The sequence below is a fragment of the Kogia breviceps genome, chromosome 19, assembly GCF_026419965.1.
Source record: "Kogia breviceps isolate mKogBre1 chromosome 19, mKogBre1 haplotype 1, whole genome shotgun sequence".
NCBI classification, from domain to species: Eukaryota; Metazoa; Chordata; class Mammalia; order Artiodactyla; family Physeteridae; genus Kogia; species Kogia breviceps.
Genome location: NC_081328.1, coordinates 41,687,517 through 41,711,321, shown reverse-complemented (window position 1 = coordinate 41,711,321; position 23,805 = coordinate 41,687,517). Strand labels below are relative to the sequence as shown.

At 36.3% G+C, this 23,805-nt stretch overlaps 1 protein-coding gene across 2 annotated transcripts in view; it reads left to right on the top strand.

Annotated features, from left to right (window-relative positions):
- Positions 1–23,805, top strand: part of NSF (N-ethylmaleimide sensitive factor, vesicle fusing ATPase) — a 156,918-nt gene that overhangs the window by 6,714 nt on the left and 126,399 nt on the right. For both annotated transcript variants that reach the window (XM_059048767.2, XM_067020629.1), the window contains exons 2-3: positions 20,347–20,432; positions 22,319–22,418. In XM_059048767.2, the coding sequence (XP_058904750.1) occupies positions 20,347–20,432; positions 22,319–22,418 (186 nt within the window). The remainder of the gene's footprint in view (positions 1–20,346; positions 20,433–22,318; positions 22,419–23,805) is intronic.

Here is a 23,805-nt window from a genome sequence, read left to right as displayed (position 1 = left end):
TGGCACGAGGGCTCAGTAGTTGTGGCTCGCGGGCTCTAGAGCGCAGGCTTAGTAGTTGTGGCGCCTGGGCTTAGTTGCTGTGCAGCATGTGGGATCTTCTCAGACCAGGGATTGAACCCATGTGCCCTGCATTGGCAGGCGGATTCTTAACCACTGCGCCACCAGGGAAGTTTACATACTGTGATATTTGCTCTATATCTTTTAACTTTTAGAAATAAAACCTTATAGATCCAATTGAATCCCCTTTGTATCCCTTCTTGATTCCACTGACCTTTTCCAGAAATAACCACTACCCTAAAGTTGGTATAAATCCTTTCTGTTCACATCTACGTATGTTTGTGCCCATAACTAATATATTGTTTTGTGTGTTTTTAAAATGTATATAGTGGTGTCATACTGTATATTTCCTTCTACAGTGTGCATTTTTTCATTTAAAATTGTGATTGAGATTTAGTCATGTTGAAATTACATAGAGCTAGTTAGTTCTGTTTATTGTGTAGTATTCTATTTTGTAAATATACCACAAGTATCTGTTTTCTTATCAGAGGACAATTTAGGTGGTTTTCAATTTTATTTCTTCTGGTTCACACATTCTTGTATATGTTTCCTTACATATGTGTGTAACAGTTTCTTTAGGATATATGTCTAGCGGCGTGGACATATACCCTATGTAGAATAGCTACATAGAATTGCTGGGTGATCAGTGACCTTTATCTTTAACTAGTTACAACAGTTTGCAGTCTTACCAGCAGTATATGAGTACCTGATACTCATGTCCTCTCCACCACTTAATATTGCAGACATTTTAATTTTTACAATATGATAGGGGTAAAATAATATTATTGCTTACATTTGCATTTTTTTCCTGATTACTAGTGAGATTGAGCATTCTTCATATTGGTCTTCGGAGTTTCCTCTTCTGTGAATTATGTTTGCATATCCTTTGCCCATTTTTCTTTTGGGCTGTTCAGTGGTGATCTTTTCATGTTTGCAGAATTTTAGATTTAAATTTTTTTTTAGTTATAACTACCCATTTTTTTAAACCTCTATAATTAGTGTACTTCTATGTTTTAAAACAGATCGTTTCCCACTTTGAAGTTAGAGAGATTTTCTTTTAAAAGGTTTTGGTGTTTTTGATTCATCTGGAATTTATTTTTGTGTTTGGTGTGAATTAGGAAGCTAATTTTATCTTTTCCATATGTATAACCAGTTGTCCCAATATCATGTACTGACTCCATCCTTTTTCCCACTGATTTGTAATGCTACCTCTGTTTTATATCCACTGTAAGTCTAGACTATTCTGTTTCATTATTCTGTTTGTCTATATGTGCACCAATACCACAGTTTTAATTACCATAGCTTTAAAATTATTCGTGCTATCTGGTAGTGTTAGTCCCCCTCATTTTTCTTCATTTGGCATTTCTTGGCCCTTTTCCATATGAAGTTTATGAGCAACTTAATCCCTCCTTTAAAAAATTTTTTATATTTAAATTTATCTTTTGCCATTGGTTTACATTTTTCCTTATAGTATTTTATAAGGGCAGATACAAAGATCATTTCAATAAAATTTAGCTGAATTACTCTAGGAAGCTGATAAGGTGATTTTGTTCCCTCCCTCCCTCCCCATTCTTTCCTCCCTCCTTTCTTTCCTGTTTTTTTTGCCATTAAGCCAAAAAGTGCTAATAATTTATCGCAACTTTGTGCCCTGTAGATTTGCAATCTAGTGAATTAGCATTAGTTATTTATGAGTAATGCAGGGTGTTTTGGTCCTTTGCTAAATTCGGAATGAAGTGCTACAATTCTGATGTATTTTGCAATAGCTATGTAGACCTTTGGTAATGGAGAAAATAGGAAAATTATTAAAGTAAGAAATAAGTTGTCATTTTTGAAATCCAACATTCACTTCTTTATAAAATCACTAAATATTAAAGAGAATTTTAGGATTTCACTGATGGATTATTATTTTTTTAAATTTGTTATTTATTTATTTTTGGCTAGTGGCTTTTGGAATCTTAGTTCCCCCATCAGGGATTGAACCCTTGTCCTCGGCAGTGAAAGTGCAGAGTCCTAACCACTGGAGCTCCAGGGAATTCCCATCACTGGTGGATTTTTTTAAAGTGTAAAGTGTTTTTAGTGTTATGTGCATATGAGCAAACATTTTCTTACTTGGTTTGACAAGCAATGAAAATAAAACTTATCACAATTCTGGGTCTTCCAAAAAAACATCTGAGTGGGGAGATTAAAACGATTTAGTTATCCTAGTTACTTTTCTCCTAGAGAATAATATTGACAACATTTTTTGAGATGATAGCAGACTTAGTTCCCACTGTTTAGAATAAAGCCTGGCATGAAAGTGTTATTTAGTAAATGATTGTTGAATGGGTGAATGATTGTTTATTTCTGTATACCTTAGTAAATTATCATTTTGGACAGTTTCTGTAGTTGGATTTTAATATTATGTTCTCTGCCAACTATTGAATACTCTACTGTTGTTTATTCTGTTATCCAAGTCATTAATATAGCATAGATCTAACTTTAAATAGCTGCTGGCCTCTGATACAGTCCTTTTCTCGATCTGCAGATATTGAGTCTGATAACTTTTTTGTTAGACTTCCAATCAACTTACTACTTATGAAGCATCAAAATAAACTTAACTATAAAGTTTTACCAAGTTAAAGGATGAAATGGACCAAGAGCATTATTGAAGTCTCTTTTCTGTATTTTCTTCTCTTCTATTGTAGAAGGAAATGAACCTGCCATTATTTCTGTTTTTATGAAGTTTATTTCTCTTAGTGCAATGATTCTCAAAGTGGAATCTGCATACCAGCTAATCAGCATCACCTGAGAACTTGTTAGAAGTACAGATTCTCTTACCCCACAGAGGTTGATTAAATTAGAAATTCTGGAGGTGGGGCCTCTACAATCCCTTAACAGTTCTGAAGGTGATTCTGGTGTATGCCAAAGTTGAGGACCATAGACTTAGGATTTTGAGCTCTCCAGTTTACTTTAACAAATTGTTCAGATTTTTTTCTCCAGATTTCCTTCTAAATATATACTCAACCTTGTTATTTCTAGATTTCAGCATTATTGTCTTACCTTTCCTTTAATACCTTCACCTATATCCAATTTTCAGAGATTTAAGAAAGCATAAGTTATTCCCTGCAGTATGGAGAATTAGGTACCTTGACTGACCTTTCCATGGAAAATATTTGCAATGCTAGATAGCACGGTAATTATAGTTAACTAAAAAATATTGTATTCTTGAAATTTGCTAAGACAGCAGATCTTTCTTTTTCTTTCTTTTTTTTTTTTTTGGCCGTGCTGGGTGGCTTGTGGGGTCTTAGTTCCTGACAAGGGATCGAACCTGCGCCTCCTGTGTTGGAAGCGCGTAGTCTTAACCACTGGACCGCCAAAGAAGTGTGCTAAGACAGTAGATCTTAAGTGTTCTTACCACACACACACACACACACACACACACACACACACAGAAGTAACTTTGTGAGGTGATGGATATGTTTATTACCTTGTTGTGGTAATCATTACACAAGGTATACTTATATCAAAACATCACTTTGTATACCTTAGACAAAATTCCCTAAGGCTGAACGTGTGCATGTATGCTTGTGATCCAGCAGTTCTTCTGGAGGGGGTGTATGTAGGGGTGGGGGGGTGGGAGCATAGCTATCCAATTGAAATGCATGCATATATTATTCAAAAGACATGTAATGTTATTAGCAACAGTATTCATAATTAAAAACTGGAAACAACTCATGGATAAATAATGGTGGTATATTCATTTAATTATATATAAAAGGCAAGGAAAATGAACTATTGCTACATGCAACAACATGGATGAGTGTTAACAATCATAATATTGATGGGTAGAAGTCACACACAAAATTATACAAACTATATGATTCCATTTATATAAAGTTTTCAACAGGCTAAACTCTGATTTCTATCTCTGGTGGTAGAAACAAGATAGCAGTTATCTGTGGTTGGCGGTGAAGGGCTAGTGATTAGGAGGGGGCAGTATGGGATGTTGGTAATGTTCTTTCTTTAACTGGGTGTTGGTTACCCAGGGTATGTTCACTTTGCAGAAATTCTTTGAGCCAAACACAATGTGTGTACTTTTCTGTATGTATGTTTTCTTTAATATAAAAAGTTGATTTAAAGAAGTGGTAATGTTCTTTTTCTTAAACTAGGTGGTAGGAACATGGTGTTTGTTTCTTGGTATTTTATATCTTACGTTTTTAATAAGTATTTTATTTTTATTCAGTATTCAAAAAATATAAAAAGTACTCACTACTTCATTGTTAATTGAACATCTCCTGCACAGAGCACAGTGCCTGGAACATTATAGGTATTCATTAAATATTTGTTCCATTGAACAAAAGTAGGGTAGTAATTGCTTTTTGCCTTCTGACAGCCAATCTTTTACTCAATTATTTATAAATAATTATTTCTAAATAACCAAAAAATATAAATAATACCATTATATTATTCTTATACTATCAAGCTGAGTTTATTAAACAGAGAAACCTCTCAGTATTACAGGCACTTGCATCATGAATTATTAGCATGTTTAATTATAGTGACTCAGATTAACATCAGCAATTTAGATTAAAATAGATGTAAATCAGTAGATTTTGCAGCTTTGAAGATGTGAAATTTATTAGACTTTCTAATATTTTCAGGTGTCTCACTTTTTTTCTTTTTTTTTTTTTTTTTTTTTCTGAACAACTGAAATCACAGCTAACTTTTTCTACTGAAACTTGTGTTCCACCTTCTGTACCATGCTGCCTCTTGCTTCTTGCCTATCTTGCATCTCTAACTTTCTGCTTTCCTGAATGCCCTATGTCTTGCTAAGGGAAGAGCCCAGAGCTATGGGACTTAGGGGTTGGGACTGGGGAGAGGCTCTAAGGCCTGGGATCCTTGTTCTGATTCCTTCTCCAAAAATTCTTCCCTCCTTCTTCACCCCTCAGAAGAACATAGGTGCCAAACTTTCATCAGGATGTTGGGAATAAAAAAAAAAAAAGCTTCACAAACATTGTTTTGATTTCTTTAAGAACATTTGGAGTAAACTTTTCAGAGTAAGAACACTAAGTTACTAAATAAGAATATCTTAAATTGAATGAATGGTATTTTACAGTTTTGAAAACACCTTCACAGGTCTTTTCTTGTTAGACTCTCAGAGCAACCTTATGAGTTGGCACTCTGAAAATTCAGTTCAAAAAATACATTTCAACTAACACAGAAACTCTCAGCTAACATCATACTTACTGGTGAACACTGAAAGCTTTCCCCTTTTAAGATCAGGAACAAGATAAGGATGTCTGCTGTCTTACCACTTCTATTCAACACTGTTTTGGAGGTTCTAGGTAGGGCAGTTAAGCAAGTAAAAGAGTAAAAAAGGCATTCAAATTAGAAAGAAAGAAAATTATATCTATGTACAGATGAAAGAATTTACAAGAAAAAAACATAGAGCTAAAACACGAATCCCATAAAGTTGCAGGATACAAAATCAATGTACAAAAATCAGTTGCATTTCTATACACTAGCAATGAACAATTTGAAAATAAAATTAAGAAAACAGTTCCATTTACAATAGCATCAAAAAGAACAAAATACCTATGACTAAGTTTAACCAAAGAATTGTAAAATTTGTACATTGAAAACTATAAAACACAGTGAAAGAAATTAAAGATCTAAATACATGGAAAGACATCTTCTTAGATAGAAGGAAAAGTAGATGAAAATCTGTTCATGGATTGGAAGACTTAATACCGTTAATATAGCAATACTCCCCAAATTGATCTATAAATTCAGTGCAGCCCCTTTCAAAATTCCAACTGCTTTGTTACCAGAAGTGGACAAGCTGATCCTAAAATTCATATGGAGTTGCAAAGCCATTTTAGCCACAACAATTTGAAAAAGAAAAAGAAGAGTAAAGTTGGAGGACACACTTCCTGATTTCAAAACTTATTATAAAGTACAGTAATCAAGATGATATGGCAGTGGCCTAAGGATAGTCACATAGTCTTGTAAACCAGTGGAATAGAATTGAGAGTCCAGAAGAAAACCATGCATTTATGGTTAATTGATTTTCAGCAGAGGGCCAAGACCATTCAGTGGGGAAAAAATAGTCTTTTTAACAAAGGATGCTGAGACAACTGGATATCTACATGCAAAAGAATGAACCTGGACCCTTACCTCACACCACATACAAACATGAACTCAGAATGGGTCAAAGATCTAAATCTATAAAATTCTTAGAAGGAAACAAAGGTGAAAATCTGTATGACCTTGGATTAAACAGTGATTTTTTTTTTTTTTTCTGGTATGCGGGCCTCTCACTGTCGTGGCCTCTCCCGTTGTGGAGCACAGGCTCTGGACGTGCAGGCTCAGCAGCCATGGCTCACGGGCCCAGCCGCTCCGTGGCATGTGGGATCTTCCCGGACCGGGGCACAAACCCGTGTCCCCTGCATCTGCAGGTGGACTCTCAACCACTGCACCACCAGGGAAACCCGTGATTTTTTTTTAAAGATATGACACAAAAAACACAAGCACCAAAGGGAAAAATAGATAAATTAGACTTCATCAAAATTTAAAATTTTCATGCATCAAGAAAGTGAAGACAACCCACAGAATGGGAGAAAATATTTATAAATCATATGTCTGATAATGGTGTAGTATCCAGAATGTATAAAGAACCGTTACAACTCAACAATAAAAAGAAACTCTATTTTAAAACGGGCAGAGGATTTGAATAGATATTTCTCCAAAAAAGATGTGAAAATGACCAATAAGCACATGAAAAGATGTTCAACATCATAGTCATTAGAGAAATATAAATCAAATCCTACTTCACACCCACTAGGATGGCTATAGTTTAAAAATAAAATTGTTGGTGACAGTGTAGAGAATTTGGGACCCTCATACACTGTTGGTGAGAATATAAAATGGAGCAGCCATTGTGGGAAACAGTTTGGCAGTTCTTCAAAAAGTTAAACATAGAATGATCCAGCAATTCTCCTAGCTATATAACCAAGTGAGTTGAAAATATATGTTCATACATAAACTTGTACATGAATGTTCATAGCAGCATTATTCATAACAGCCAAAACGTGGAAATAACCCAATGTTCATCAGCTAATGAGTAGATAAAACAAATGTGGGTTATCCATACAGTGGAATATGATCACAAAAAGGAATGGAGTGCTGTCACTTGCTACAACATAGATGATCTTGAAAATATTATGCTAATTGAAAGAAGCGGTCACAAAGATGACAGATTGAATGATTCTATTTATATGAAATGTTCAGAATAGGCAAATCCATAGAGATAGAATGTGGATTAGTGGTTGCCAAGGGATGAGGGAGGGGAGAATGGGGATTAAATAGCTAACGGGCACAGGGCTGCTTTCTGGAGTGCTAGAAATGTTCTGGAATTAGATAGTGGTGATAATTGCACAACGTAGTGAATATACTAAAAACCACTGAAGTGTACACTTTGAAGTGATGAATTTTATGTTATATGAACTTGTCTCAGTCTATTTGGGCTTCTGTAACAAAATACCAGAGACTGGGTAGCTTATAAACAACAGAAATGTATTTCTCACAGTTTTAGAGACTGGAAGTCCCAGATCAGGGTGCCAGCATGGTTGAGTGAGGGCCCTCTTCTGGGTCACAGACTTCTCATTGTATCCTCACCTACTGGAAGGGACAAGCTGGTTCTCTGGGCCCTCTTTTATAAAGGTACTAATTCCATTCATGAGGGTTCTGCCCTCTTGACCTACTCACCTCCCAAAGGCCTCACCTTCTAATACCATCGCCTTGGGCATTAGGTTTTCAGCATATGGATTTTGGGAAGACAAACATCAAACCATAGCGGAAGTGTATCTCAAAAAATGCTAATAAACACTTCAACTAACGTTGCATAGACTGGGTGGCACAGGCATGCCAGAGCTTAGAGTATTGGTACTCAACTAAGTAGTTTAAGGCAGCTGGTGGTAAGTAGTGATAAGACTGTTGGAGAAGCACAGATAATAGAGATATGGGAGATACCCAGTCTTAGTAGGAACCAAACAAAGAGTTTTATAAACTTGGCTTTGTAAGATTGGTAAGATTTCCATAGGTGGAAGGGGTTTGGAATAGGGAATTCAGGAAAAAGGGGTAGTGTAAAACAAAGGTATGGAGTTAGGAATATGAAGTATCAATACATGGGCTTTATTATTTAGGAATCACATTTTTAGTTTTAGGTCATGTCTGGTGGCAGACAGAAGATTGAATTGGAGAAGAGAAATTAGAGTCAGGGAAACCAATTAGGTTATCCCAGTTTTTTTAGGAGAGAGGTGATGTTGGCTGAATTAGATCAGCTGTGAGGATGGAAGGGAGGAATCAAATGCAAGTTACAGTGCAGAAGTAGAAGTAATAAGTCTTGGCCCCAGTTTGTGTGTGTGTGTGTGTGTGCACTTGCGTGTGTATATTGGATGGTGATGGGAAGAATGGCCTTGAAATTGTGAATTTGAATGAATTGAAAGGATAATGATGATGTTAGGACAGCCAGAGAAACAAATTAAAATGAATACTGAGGAGAGGGAGATACCACAGGATTTTGCAGTTAGAAAGGCATTGGTGACTTGGAAGAGCCATTGCAGTAAAGTAGATGCTGGAGAGGATTTCAAAGAAGATTGCCAGAGGATGAGAAGATGGGAGGCAAGGAAGGGAGACTTGAGAAATTTGGTTGTAAATTGAAGACAGAAAGGTTGATAATTTGAGGTAAGAGAATTAAGGGACTTTTGCTTTTTAAGTCACTATGAAGGGTGTGGACCTGCCTCTGGAATGAGAGAGGCTTACTGGCAGTGACCCAAGAGGCGAAAGACCAAAGGCTGGATATGCGGGTTGCTATCATACCTACAGATGAGGGATTCTGCCTCCTTATACATTTGAGATATGTGCCTTAAGATGCTTCTGTAAGGTTAAGAATAGAATGCTGTGATCCTTGAATGTGACCAAATGGAGCTACAGTACATGCTTGAATCAAATTAGAGGTAGCTATAAGATTAAAACACACAATCTTTAATTTTATTCACTTTAAAATAAGTATACAAAATTCAGAATGAGTCATATTTTTTAAATCATTTAGAGAGAAGTAATTTTCTTCTGAGAAAACAAAAATGTTAGCTAGAGCGAGGGCCGGGTGTTTGCAGGTGTGTAAAGCTTTTAAAACAGCACCTGGCGTGTAATAAGCTCTCAAAACACATTAGTTATTATTATTGACACTCCTCCAGTCCAGCCACCAAGTGGATAATCATTCGTCTCAGTGCCCTTTACTGAATAGTTCAGCTTTCCTCTACTGATTCTAAATCTCACATATCAAGTTCTTACCTGGTTCTATTTCTGGATTGTTTGTTCTACTCCATTGAACTGTGTTTCTGTACTAATACTACAATACATTGTTTTATTTTATTTATTTTAATTTTATTTTTAGTTTTTTTTGGCCACAGGATCTTAGTTCCCCAACCAGGGATTGAACGCTGGCCCTTGGCAGTGAAAGTGTGGAGTCCTAACCACTGGACTACCAGGGAATTCTACTAAATTGTTTTAATTACTGTGTATGGCATGTTTTGATGTCTAGTAGGGCCAGTCTCATTTTTTCTGAAATTTTTCTTGGCTACTTTCACAAATTAAAAAAAAATTTTGTTCCCCTTCTCATTTTACTACATTTATAATACTTTGCCAGTTACAGTTGAGATTGAATTTGCTAAAGTCCCATTGGGATTTTCTTATAATTACATTAAATTTATAGGTTAATTTGGAGTTGATGATATCCTTACAGTATTGAGTCATTGCATAGAATGACATCATATATCTCTACATTTACTTGGATATTCTTTTATGTGCTTCTGTTTTCTTCTTATGGGTCTTATCACTCTCTAGACATATTTCGTTTTTGTTTTGTTTTGTTTTATTTTTTTGTGGTACATGGGCCTCTCAATGCTGTGGCCTCTCCCGCTGTGGAGCACAGGCTCTGGACGTGCAGGCTCAGCGGCCATGGCCCACGGGCCCAGCCGCTCTGTGGCATGTGGGATCTTCCCGGACCAGGGCACGAACCTGTGTCCCCTGCATCTGCAGGCAGACTCTCAACAACTGTGCCACCAGGGAAGCCCTCTAGATATATTTCTTTCCCAATTTTTTAATTCCACAAATACTTATTGAGTGCCTATTATGTGCTAAATATTGTACCAGGTACTTCTCCAAATTTTAAAGTAATGTATTTTGAGGCATTAATGAACTTTCCCAAGTTAATGCAGTCTTGGAGAGGAAATTATTTATTCACAGAGCCAAGGATTTAGTTAACTGACTTATGATTTGGTGTTCATTTTGATGCTCAGTCATTGGTTAATCTGCCCAGTATAAATAAAATTTTAATTCTTTCTATATCTATCAAAAGATTCTGTATAACTGATTCACTTTGTTATAAAGCAGAAACTAACACACCATTGTAAAACAGTTATACTCCAATAAAGATGTTAAAAAAAAAGATTCTGTTTCAGACCATATTTTGTAATTTCTTAGAGAGTTTATTAAAAAGTATGTTTTCTTAATTTATATACAAAAATCTTTGCCACACTGTAGTCAAAGAGAATTAGATTTAACCTACATGGTTTAATTATGAAGAAAAAACACACATAAACAAATTATGAGACCATATCTTACATTTCATGAATAATGACAGCGTCCTTTTATTAAGCATGTCCTTCCAGTTATTTTCCTAATGTGTGAGGTCATCACTGTCTATGCAGAAACAGAGGTCTGAAATGAAATATACCATCAATTAACTTTAATATAAAAATTTTAATTTGGGTAGTAAAATAGCAGCTATCTATATTTTTTAACTTGGAAAATGCAGAAAGGAAGAAAATAAATCACTCATAGTCCCATGGTCCAATCACAATTGTTTTTTACTTTTTTTTTTTTTTTTTTTTTTTGCGGTACGTGGGCTTCTCACTGTTGTGGCCTCTCCTGTTGCGGAGCGCAGGCTCAGCGGCCATGGCTCACAGGCCCAGCTGCTCCGCGGCATGTGGGATCTTCCCGGACCGGGGCACGAACCCGTGTCCCCTGCATCGGCAGGCGGACTCTCAACCACTGCGCCACCATGGAAGCCCTGTTTTTTACATTTTGGTGTGTTTTTATTTAATTGCTTTGCTATACTTTAAAAAATAAAACTATAAAGTAAAATTTATATATATATGTATATATATACATGTACATATATACTATCCTGTGATTTGAATATTATGAGGATATGATATTTAATTAAGTGGATATGTTTTAGTTTTCATAACCATCACTTTGAAATAGGACTTGTAGTTTGCTTCTAATTCATCACCGTTAAAGTAATCCTGTAGAGGACAACTTTGTACATAAAGTTCTCTATATTTAAAATTATTTTCCTCAGATAAGGGTTATTTATTGTAAAAAACAGTTCCAACCATTCAGAATTGTGAAAAGCGAAGGTGTTTCATTTATACCTTCTTGTTTCGCCTCAGTGGTAACTACTGTTAATTTAGTATGTATCTTTCTTATTAAAAACTTACTCTACATGCTATTTTATTTCTTTTTTTAAAATGTAGTTCTATATTGTAGACATTTCCCTTGTCAGTACATACAGAGGTACCTTGACCTTTTAAATGGCTGCATAGTTGTGATACTTTTAACCATGCTCCTATTCACGGCATTTATTTAGCTTTAGATTGTGATTTTTTTTCTATTACAAATAATTCTTTACTGAATATCTCTATGATGGTCATAATAATAGCTGAGACTTATTATTTACTCTATATCAAGTAAATAAGAATACTTCATTTAATTATCTTGTGTATGTTTGGGTGGTTGTGCATTTATTTATTTCTGTGTCCTCCTGTTTCCATTCCTGCCCATAGGGAGAGTAGAACTTAAGATCAAATTCCCTTTCGTCTTAGTCGAAGAATTATTACAGGGAAAACAATCTTAGTTTTCTCAGGAGGAAGAATTGCCAATCTGATGGTTGGTGTGGGACATTCATGCCAGGAGTTGTAGGCTTTATATTTCCTCTTCACATCCTGTGCCCAGGACTAGCAGGCCAATGTGGTCAGCAACCTTAGACTGGCCTTTAGAGGTAGATCTGGCCATTCTCCTAGTTCTGTTTATTCCTACAGCTGGGATGAGCACTGGTTGGGGAGAGAACTGAATCTGTTCTGCAGACCTAGTTAGCTCTCTTTTCCAGTAGGCCTACCTGAGTACAGATGTACCAAGGTCTAGGTCTTTGTTGCATGAGTGTATGTACCTTGTACCTAAACTATGTTTTCTAGTTTGAACATTGATACTGTCCTTACATGGGAATTATTGGTGATTGCCCAGCCATGAAAAAATCAGACCATCACTTCTCAACTTTATTGAGGTATAACCTATATACAATAAAATACAATCAAGATATAGAACATTTCTGTTATCTCAAAAAAATATTTCATGCTTTTCTGCTGTTCATTTCACCCCAGCCCCAGGCAATCACTGATTTTGTGTGTGTGTGTGTGGTTGTTACTCTAGATTAATTTTGCCTCTTCTAGAATTTCATCTAATTACAAGGTGATGCAAAAAAGAGTTCATCCTATATTATATAAGCATCTGGCTTTACTTGGCATTATGTTTTTGAGGTTTACTCATGTTGTTGCGTATATCAGTAGGTAGTTTCTTTTTAATTGCTGGTTAGTGTTCCATTGTATGGCTGTACCACAATTTGTTTATCCATTCAACTGTTGGTAGATCTTCGTGTTATTTCAGTTTTTGACTATTATGAATAAAGTTGCTGTGACCGTTTGTGTACCAGTCGTCGTGTGGCTGTATGTTTTCATTTCTCTACTTAAAACCTAGGGGTAGATCTGCTGGGTCACATTAACCTTATAAGAAACTGCATCACATCTTTGCCACTATTTAGTGCTGTCAGCCTTTTATATTTTCCTTTGTGTTTTTTTTCCCCCAAAAAAACCAAAATGGGAGCTCAGGGTTTTTTTTTTTTCAATATATGTTTGTAAAGGAATTTTAAGGCCCGAAGGGATGTCACCTATGTGAGTAGTTACTGATTTGAGATGGATAATGTGAAGGGTATCCCTACATGCTCTTTGCAATATTACTATAGGACATACAAATTTAGCTTATTTCTATCCATCACTTCTAGTCCCACAGGACTTCACAATTTTAATAGAAATTATTATTTCAGGAGTTTATAGCAGAGTGGTTCCATAGGCCTGAAGACACGGATTACTGATGGCCTTTCTCACACTGCTCTAGACTAGCACCATCTAATGAAACTTTCTTCAGTGACAGTTAATAGCCACTTGTGGCACTCGAAATGTGGCTAGTGCACCAGAAGAACTGAATTTAAAAATTTTAATTAGTTTTAATTACTGTATGTGTCTAGTGGTTACTTTATTGAATAGTGTAGTTCTAAATGTTATTTTTCAGGAAGCACAAAATTGTGTGAGACTTGTTAGCTGAGCTGGCTCTGGGGCAAGTTCTTATATTCTGTCCTACTTCCCTTTCCTGTGGGGGAATTTGTGTCCCTAGAGAGCTGTAACCTAGGCCTGAAGCACCACAGAGAAGACCAATGGATTCATGAGTTTTGCAGTTGTCTGTTATGAGGTCTTATAATCAGGTACTGCACACTTTGGTTTTTTCTATTTATTTTGCTCTACTGAGTTCTTTGGTAAACAATAAAGCATATATTTTAAAAATCCAATTTTTAAAGTGGACCTTTGGATGAAAGTATGTTATTTAAATTTGAAAACTATGCAGTGATGCCTAGAGGAGTCCTGGTTACCCACCCCCACCCACCCACCCAATTTTTTTTTTTTTTTGATGGGAAGAAGCCAGCTCTCTGCACTTTAAAGGCTCTCACATAAGTAATGATATAACATTTTCCCCCTTTGGCATAAGGATTATATATTATTAAAAATTTTTAATATATATTGATTGAGTCATTTAAAAATAACATTAAAGTCCATTACAGGTTATCATAAAGAACCTATCTTTAAGCAGAGGCTGACACACCACTGTAAAGCAATTATACTCCAATAAAGATGTTAAAAAAAAAAGAACCTATCTTTATGAAAAGATAACTATAGTTTCCAAGGCAAAAAAAAAAAATAGTGAGTGGCACTGTTTTACATTTTTGCAAATCTCTGACTTAGAAGATAGCTGTAATTCTCACACATCTGCATCTGCATTCAATCTGTTGTCTCATGCGGATATGTAGTTGGAAAAGAAAGGAGTATTTTTAAAATTTTCACTGGAGTATAGTTGCTTTACAATGTTTTATTAGTTTCTGCTCTACAGCAAAGTGAATCAGCTGTACATACATATATATCCCCTCTTTTTTGGATTTCCTTCCCATTTAGGTCACCAAAGAGCATTGAGTAGAGTTCCCTGTGCTAAACAGTAGTTTCTCATTAGTTATCTATTTTATACATAGTATCAATAGTGTATATATGTCAATCCTAATCTTCCAGTTCATCCCACCCAACCCCCTTTGCCCTTTGGTATCCATACGTTTGTTCTCTATGTCTGTGTCTCTGTTTCTACTTTGCAAATAAGATAATCTGTATTGGGCTTCCCTGGTGGTGCAGTAGTAAAGAGTGCGCCTGCCAGTGCAGGGGACATGGGTTCAAGCCCTTGCCTGGGAAGATCCCATATGCCGCAGAGTAACTAAGCCTGTGTGCCACAACTACTGAGCCTGCGCTCTAGAGCCCATGAGCCACAACTACGGAGCCCTCGTGCCACAACTCCTGAAGCCTGTGCACCTAAAGCCCGTGCTCCGCAACAAGAGAAGCCACCACAATGAGGAGCCCGTATACCGCAACGGAGAGTAACCCCTGTTTGCTGCAGCTAGAGACAGCCGCACACAGCAACGACGAACCAAAGCAGCCAAAAATAAATAAATAAATTTATTTAAAGAAAAAAAAGATCATCTATACCATTTTTCTAGATTCCACATATATGTGTGGAATCTAGAAAATATACGATATTTTTCTCTTTGTGACTTACTTCACTCTGTATGACACTCTTTAGGTCCATCCACGTCTCTACAGATGACCCAATTTCATTCCTTTTTATGGTTGAGTAATATTCCATTGTATATATGTACCACATCTTCTTTATCCATTCCTCTGTTGATGGACATTTAGGTTGCTTCCATGTCCTGGCTATTGGAAATAGTGCTGTAATGAACATTGGGATGCATGTGTCTTTTGAATTATGGTTTTCTCTGGGTATATGCCCAGAAGTGGGATTGCTGGGTCATATGGTAGTTCTATTTTTAGTGTTTTAAGGAACCTGCATAGTGGCTGTATCAATTTACATCCCCACCAACAGTGCACGAGGGTTCAAAGTAATGAAATAATTACTTCTACTGAAGTTTCCATTAAAGATTTGTTGAGATTTTCATTCTTTTGCATAGCAATGAGTTAATAATTTTTTACATTTCAAGTTGTTATGAAAACATTTTATAGCCTTCAGACAGTTAAATATTCTAGTACCTCAGATAACTAAACTTATATAAATTTGCCTGTCAGTTTTGTATTTTCATTTCATAATAGCTATGTGGCCGTTGTGGCTGGGCTTTTATCATTGTTTCCTAGAGGCAAGGTCAGTGTTAGAAAAGTTGTGGAATGTTCCCTTGGCATTATTGTGATACGTAAACAGCTACTATTTATAGGGTCTTATATTTTGATGAGAAAATGAGATACCGTTCTTGGCTTACCATAAAAACACAGATGCTTCTAGACTCCAGTAGGGAGGCCTTTTGCTCACAGCATGTGTCTTAGTTGGCCAGCCAGATGACTTTTACATATTTTTTCACTCTTTTTTAAAGGACACCAACTCTTTGACAAGTAAACAAGTTTACAAATGAAAAGGTTAACTTAGCATTTTTAAATAACTTTGGCTGTATCAATTCTGTGTAATTTTGAACTATTAGATAATTTTATTTAAATTATATCACTTCCTAAATATCCTTGAAATGTCCTTTGTGTCCATGTTCTTTGAATTATTTATTCTGCAGTTGGGATAGATTGTATTGATCTGTAAGTTCATTTATTCAACAAATGTTTAATGAGCACTGACTGTGTGCCATGCCCTGTCTTAGCCCTGGGAACCATAGATCTGAGCAAGATGTAGTCTCAGTCCTTGAGAACCTTATGTCTTTCACACAGTGTAAACAGACAATAAAAATACAGTTAAGTTCTTCCATTTGACCTTTATCTTACAGGAGGAGAAGATATCTAGGAAGGTCTTCTAGAAAATGTAATGTCTGAGCTGAGAAATTGTAGAATAAGTAGGAGTTGGCTGGACAAGGGGCTCAGAGTTAGGGAAGAGAGGAATATAAGAGAAAGAAGTGGGACTTCCCTGGTGGTGCAGTGGTTAAGAATCCGCCTGCCAATGCAGGGGACACGGGTTCAAGCCCTGGTCCAGGAAGATCCCACATGCCATGGAGCAACTAAACCCATGTGCCACAACTACTGAGCTTGTGCTCTAGAGCCTGTGAGTCCCAACTACTGCAGCCCATACACCTCGAGCCTGTGCTCTGCAACAAGAGAAGCCACCGTAACGAGAAGCCTGTGCACCACAACGAAGAGTAGCCCCCGCTCACTACAATTAGAGAAAGCCTGAGTGCAGCAACGAAGACCCAATGCAGCCAAAAATAAATAAGCTTATAGGATTAAAAAAAAAAGAACTTGAATGTCATAGAAAGCAGTTCTGGATTTTGCAGGGCCTCGGGGTTAAAATATTGAGGAAAAAAAAAAGAGAGAGAGAGAAAGAAGCTTGTAGGTGAGAGAGACCCCAGGGTAAGAGGGGAACAAAGTTCTGCACATTTTGGTCAGGTGGCTGGTCAAACAGTGACCATGGGCAAAAATACTGTCTCATTTGGAAAGCAAACTTATGACCTAGACCTTATTTGTGTCATGTTCTAAATTAGTGATTTCATAGATCTCATACACAAAAAATGTTTTGATCCTATATCCCCAGTATATTTACCTATTTATTTTTAAGTGATAACACTAATAGTTTATATACATAGTAAAACATACACAAAAAAGAAGGGCTTCCCTGGTGGCGCAGTGGTTGAGAGTCCGCCTGCCGATTCAGGGGACGCGGGTTCGTGCCCCGGTCCGGGAGGATCCCACATGCTGCGGAGTGGCTGGTCCCGTGAGCCATGGCCGCTGAACCTGCGCGTCCGGAGCCTGTGCTCCGCAACGGGAGAGGCCACGACAGTGAGAGGCCCGCGTAACGCAAAAAAAAAAAAAAAAAAAAAAAAAAAAAAAAAAGAATAAAGATGAACTGTAGAAAATTCTCTTAATTTTATTTATTAATAATACAGAAAGCAAAGTGATGCTTTACTATTCTTTAAAATCTTGGTTTTAATATTTTGTGATACAACTATTCAGAGGTCTATTTCTAAATTCAGGTTTTTAAAAAAATAAATTATTTATTTTTGGCTGCGTTGGGTCTTCGTTGCTGCGTGCAGGCTTTCTCTAGTTGTGTTGAGCGGGGGCTACTCTTCATTGCAGCGTGCAGGCTTCTCATTGCGGTGTCTTCTCTTGTTGCGGAGCATGGGCTCTAGGCACGTGGGCTTCAGTAGTTGTGCCACGTGGGCTCAGTAGTTGTGGCTCGCGGACTCTAGAGCACAGGCTCAGTAATGGTGGTGCATGGGCTTAGTTGCTCTGCGGCATGTGGGATCTTCTCAGACCAGGGCTCGAACCCATGTCCCCTGCATTGGCAAGCATATTCCTAACCACTGTGCCACCAGGGAAGCCCTAAATTTAGGGGTTTTTTTGTTACTTGATTTTAGTGGCCATCAAAGCATAGATAAGAATGGGGGAAATTTAGCAGTACTTTTGAAATTCTCCCAGATTATCTACCATTTATGGAAATGTTTTATTGAAATGTGTGAAATGTGGTTGGTAAATTTCCATCTATTAGTTTTTCTTGCAGACTAATCAGAATGTATTGTACTTTTATAGTACTAATAAACGGGTTCAAAAATCATTGAAAAATCATTTGGATGATTTTTTTAAAAAATTAGAAAATTTTGTTTCTAACTTTTTAAAGCATGCAGATATGAGAGTTTTTAGTTTTTGCTTGTTTTTAGGTAATATACATTGTTTTCAATAGCAGAATTGCTTAGCAATGGAAATGTTTCTAAGTAACCATTTTTGAAATGCTGTTTTCATTAGCACAAGATATTTTTTACTTTTTGTTTTTGTTCATTTTTATCTTGTAGGAGCAAAGTGAATTTTTCTTTTCTTTTTTCTTTTTTTAATATCTTCTTGGTAGCACTTTACCTTTTGGTAACCAGTGAATCCCTATATGGTTTACAAAAAAAAAAAAAGATTTGATACTGCTTTCTGGCCTTTTACAGAGTGTAGGAAAGATTCTATATTGTAAGGGTCTTGTTTTGATAAAGTTGACCTCAGTGACATCCTGAAGGACATGTGCACACCTTTGGCTCTGACTTATATGCAGCAACAGTTTACCTGTGAATGAAACAGTGAACAACTTTCACTTAATGTGCTGTCTTTGTAACTTTATTCTGGAATTATTCTTTTTATTCCAGTCAAAACAGCCATTCCATCAGTGGTTACAGTTTTCCCATAAAGCATATTGTTTCATTTATAGTTTAGACTGTATCTTTTTCAGTACATCTTTCCTTTAGTGACTCGCAAAATTGTAGTTCTTGGTGTGTTTTGCAATTACCTAGCAAATCTTCTAAGATGAAAGAAATAACTATATTTTGATTCAGCTATATAGCAGACCTCCTATACTCTATAATATGTCCTGATATCTTCAGCTCTTTAGAGTTTTCTAAGAGATTTTGGCTATATTTACCAATAAAAGAATACTAGTTTGTCACCATTTTATTTTCCATGTATCATTTTAGTCATTTTTACTGTGGATCATAGCTTCTTGTCTTTTCTCTCAGGAAACCTTAGCAGTTTCAACAGTTATTTAACTTTAATACAATGCTGTGAATTGCTAGATTCAATAGGATGTGACTTTAAACATAGGTGAAAAAATTAGAGAAGTTTATTTCTTGCTGTGAATACTGAATTTTTAAAGGCCTGGCAGATTATGAAGACTTTATTAGCGTCGTTAGGTTATATCTTAAGGCAGAATATACACTTAGCATGGGGTTCATCTTTAATAAAAATGGGTATAAATAAATATAAATAGAAGAACTGATATTTTCTTCTTATACCCCAAAGGATTATCCTGCAAACCCTTCAGGTGCACATATCTCACTTTAGAGACCACTGCTCTGAACAACTGGGGTAGCAGTATTGAAACTAGCCTTTTATTAAAAACAAAAGCAAGGGAAAGAGTAATTTATTTTCCTCTATAAATTTGTATTTGGGAGACAAATTTAAGAAGAATCAGCTTTGGCTTTAGGTTTGAAGAGTGAGTATGTTAGTCATAAACAGACTATGAGTGTCATATTTCAGTAACTAGGAAACCCTAGAGGATGGTGGAAGGATTATTGGTTACATACATTATATGAAGGAATGTTTTACTAGTAGCTGTTGATCAATGTTGATCAAAAGGATTGTTAATTGCTATTTTAGTTTAAATATACCTGTAATTATTTTTGTTGGGAGGTATTTGGAAGGTAGCTTTTCTTAGTCTATAGGAGAAATGGTTCATAGCCACTTGAGATCTCTTATGAGGAGATACTTTTTCACGATATACTTTATCAAATGTATTGAATTCACATCATTGCATTTCTGTGTCAAAATCTTTTTTTTTTGGAAGAAATGGAAAACCAACTCAAATAAGCTTGAGCAAAAAAGAGTTTATTGGCTCAACCAACTTTCAGAACTGGTCTCAAGGGTTTTAACTTCGTTGTCAGGTCTGAGTCTCAATGTATCTGTTTGTCTGTGTCTCTGTCACCTTTGCTTTCTCTGTGATAGTTTTCTTCTTTTAGAGCAGAAAGGCTTCCTTCGGGTGGTGGTGATGCGAGGGAGAGTGCCTTTCTTCTAGCGCCTGTCTGTATAAAGTCCCGTGGATGAGATAGTACTCTGTGTGATTGCACGTGTGCTGTGATTGGCAGGCCCACAAAAGCACATGGAATGGGGAGGGAGCAGTTTCTGAAAGGCAGGGTTTACTGTTACCACAGAGTAAGGGGTGCTGGGGGTCAAAAACAGTAAGTATTTACTACAGGTGATGGGGAATAGAGGACAGGGAAGCATAAAATATTCTTTAAGAAAATAAAAGGTGACTTAATTTTATTTTCCTAATCATTGATTCTTACAGAGTATGCAAGCTGCAAGATGTCCTACAGATGAATTATCTTTAACTAACTGTGCAGTTGTGAATGAAAAGGATTTCCAGTCTGGCCAGTGAGTAAATGACTTTGTTTTCTTCTAACCTGCTAAATGGTATTTTAGAAACTTCTAGAGAGTCCTTAATTAATTATTTTGGGAAACGTTTGAGTATAAGTTTTTAATTCCTCTTGCTGAATTGGAAAATGGGAGATGAGAAAGAGTCATGTATTTACTGTATCAAATTTTGATAAATATAATGTTTTCTAAATGATACATAGTTTTTTATATATAACTTTATTTTTCCATTGGTTTTCTTAGGAGAACTAAACATACTGGATATATGAATCATATATAGCGTAGTCATTAGGTTTTTGGCTTTGGGTCAGATTGTCTGAGTTGTGATCCTGGTTCTGCCAATTATAAACTGGGTGACCATGGGTAAGTTATTTACCCTGACTGTGCCTCAGTGTCCTAATCTGTAAAATGGGGATGATGGTACTATCTTCCTCAGGGTGTTTGTGAATATTGAATTACACAAATAAAGCACTTAGAAGAGAGTCTACCACATTAATAAGTCCTCAATAAATATTAGCTGTTTTGATCATTATTACTATGATCATCCAAGAGACATGAAAATTGGAAGATGCACAACAGTTGTAGAATCTTTACAAGCATTTTTCACTGTCGTTTATTTTAACTGATTCACATCACCCATTGGCAGAACTTCTAAATACCCTGCTACCAAGTTCGTTGCCATCCATGTGCTTCTAAGGTTGATGGAGATAAGGACATGAAGGGGCTGTTCCAGAAGGCAGACTAGGGAAATGAGGAAGGAAGTGGGATTTTAACTGAGCCTTTTTCTGTTTCTAAAGCTATCTGAGAAATACAAGAGTTTCACAGGGTTAGAATTGCTAATCATCTGTGGTTTTCCGCTTCAGAGTAAAGGGCTGTACTACATAATTGTATTAACATTGTTTCCAGTCCTAAAAATTCTGTGATTCTAAGTTGAACATAGAACTTTCTACATATAAACTGGACTACATACAATTAGTGTGAGAATTTGCTTATGGAATTCTTTTACGTGTTAGATGTTCACTGTACACAGGGGGTTACTTAAAGTATAGTAGTAGATATAAGGAACTTGTGTCCTACTGACAAAACGATATGTATAGAAGCATTAACCATTAATATTTAAAAATTATAGCATTCTAAAAGATAATTTTTAAAAAGATAGTGCTATTGTAGCAGAGTTTGAAGCTTCTATCTCACACACAGTCCTTGGTAGTTTCTTGGTATAGGAGATGATCATGAGATAACGATAGTTCATCTGTTTACAGGTAACTTCTGAGCAGGGTGAATTAGCACAAAATGCTTTGAAATAGTAAATATTGATATCTATATGGAAGCTGATATATGTTGTGAAAATTTTTCATTTTTACCACCTTTTTAATTTTACAGGCTGTTACTATTTCAACCTGTTGTGGGAATCTGCAAAGAGATTTAATGAATAATCCTAAAAGCTAACTTTTTTTGACTGTTATATCCTGGCTTTATTCTATCTTTGGTTCTCCTTCCTTTAGTCTAGTTAGAATGTGAAATAAGTCTCAGGAGAGGAAATTCATCTAATTTTACTTAATATCAAGTAAATCACTGTCTTCAGTTTTATGTAAACTGGAAATGTAATGACGTTGATGTTTTGGATGGTATGTACTCGCTTGAACTTAGTCCTGATTCTGCTTGATGTCTGTTTGGCCTGAGGTGGTCCTTATTCCTGGAAAACATTTTGAATTGCTGACAGTTTTTGGAAATGAAATTTGTGGTCCTGTTTCTTCAGGACTCATATAATGCCATGCTTCCACCCAGTACTCATCAAGCATCTTTTGTTGGAAATGAGCACATTTGGAATTGATGTTCTTTATTTCCTTTGACAATGGAGTATTGACTGTGTTTCTGTCTTTTAGGCATGTGATGGTGAGGACCTCTCCCAATCACCGGTACACATTTACACTGAGGACCCACCCATCTGTGGTTCCAGGGAGCATTGCGTTCAGCTTACCTCAGGTAACTCGGGAATTTATTCTCTTCTGTTCTTGAAAGTCGTAGAAGAATCAATTTATTTAAAGCAAGCTGTGTCACGCTGTAACTGTATTGATTCATATTGAGGAAAACCATCTAGGTATTATGTAAGGAATTAAAAGATATATTCTTAATTGCCAATTTTTACTATGTCTGCCTTTTATTGCCTTGACTTTTTCCTCCTAATTTAAAAGAATTCTGCAGTGATAATCAGCTATCAAAGTGTCACGTTATTTTAATGTTAGCTCACAGGGTAACTGAAAATGTATAAAATATATAAAAATAGCATTTACTTCTAAAATTGACACCTAATAGTGATTTTACAATGCAATGATGTTAGACTAAAGAATATGATATGAGTAGCTGTTATCTTAAATTACAACCTAACTTGCTGGGCTTCTGTAATAAGTGAAAGGATTATGATTACATTTATAACTGTTGGTGGATTCTGTGGAGGGGAATTGCCTAGCACTATTGCAGGCACCTAAGAAAGAATGTAGGAGCATCGCCAGTAGGAGTCTGTATCCTTTCCTGCCTTGTCACCTTACTCATGCTGCTGGTCCCCAGTCCTAAACAATACAAATGCAACCTTTACCTCCTTGTAGTATGCTAATAAGCATTGATTTCTGCCCTCCCACACCTGGAGGTTTAAGGAAGGAGATCAAACACTTGTTAGGGAACTATTAAAGATCTCTTGAATCCCTCAAAAATTATGGGAAATGTTCACTCACTGTTCCCTTTTTCTCTGTTCAGATGCCTCTCCAATATCAGGACTACCTTTCGCATTTGCTTCTTATAGATCAAAGATTTGGAATATTCTAGAGTTAACCAGCTTTTACAGAGCTGCATTTGAGATTCTGCTGGCCAGAAATGGGGTTTCTAACTATTTTTCCTTGTCTCTGCTTTAAAAAAAATTTCCCAATATTTACTATAGGCCAAGTGCTATTCTAAGTGCTTTTGCCTGTGTTCACTCATTTAATTCTCTTAACAACCCCAAATGATAGATACTGTTATTATCATCCTTGAGGCTGTCTCTGGGTATAGAACCTAATTGTGGCTGCTTTGTGACCCAAAGTCTGGGCTTAACCAGTATGCTACTAAATTTCCAGTTGGCCAGAAGTGGGATGGGGTACTACAGAAGAGAGAGGTGAAGGGTGGAGAGGTGGTAAGAAAGCTGGAAGGTAGAGCACTTGTTGCACATATTCAAAACGCAGCATCTTCTTAACTACCCACCATAAAATCCACAAAGTTCAGATGAGTAGACAAACTTTTGATTTCTAGTCAAAAATTATTTTTCTCACTGTTCTTTGGAGTTTTGTCAGTAACTACTAATTTTGAATCTATATACCAAGCCAGTCTTGAATTCCTGCCT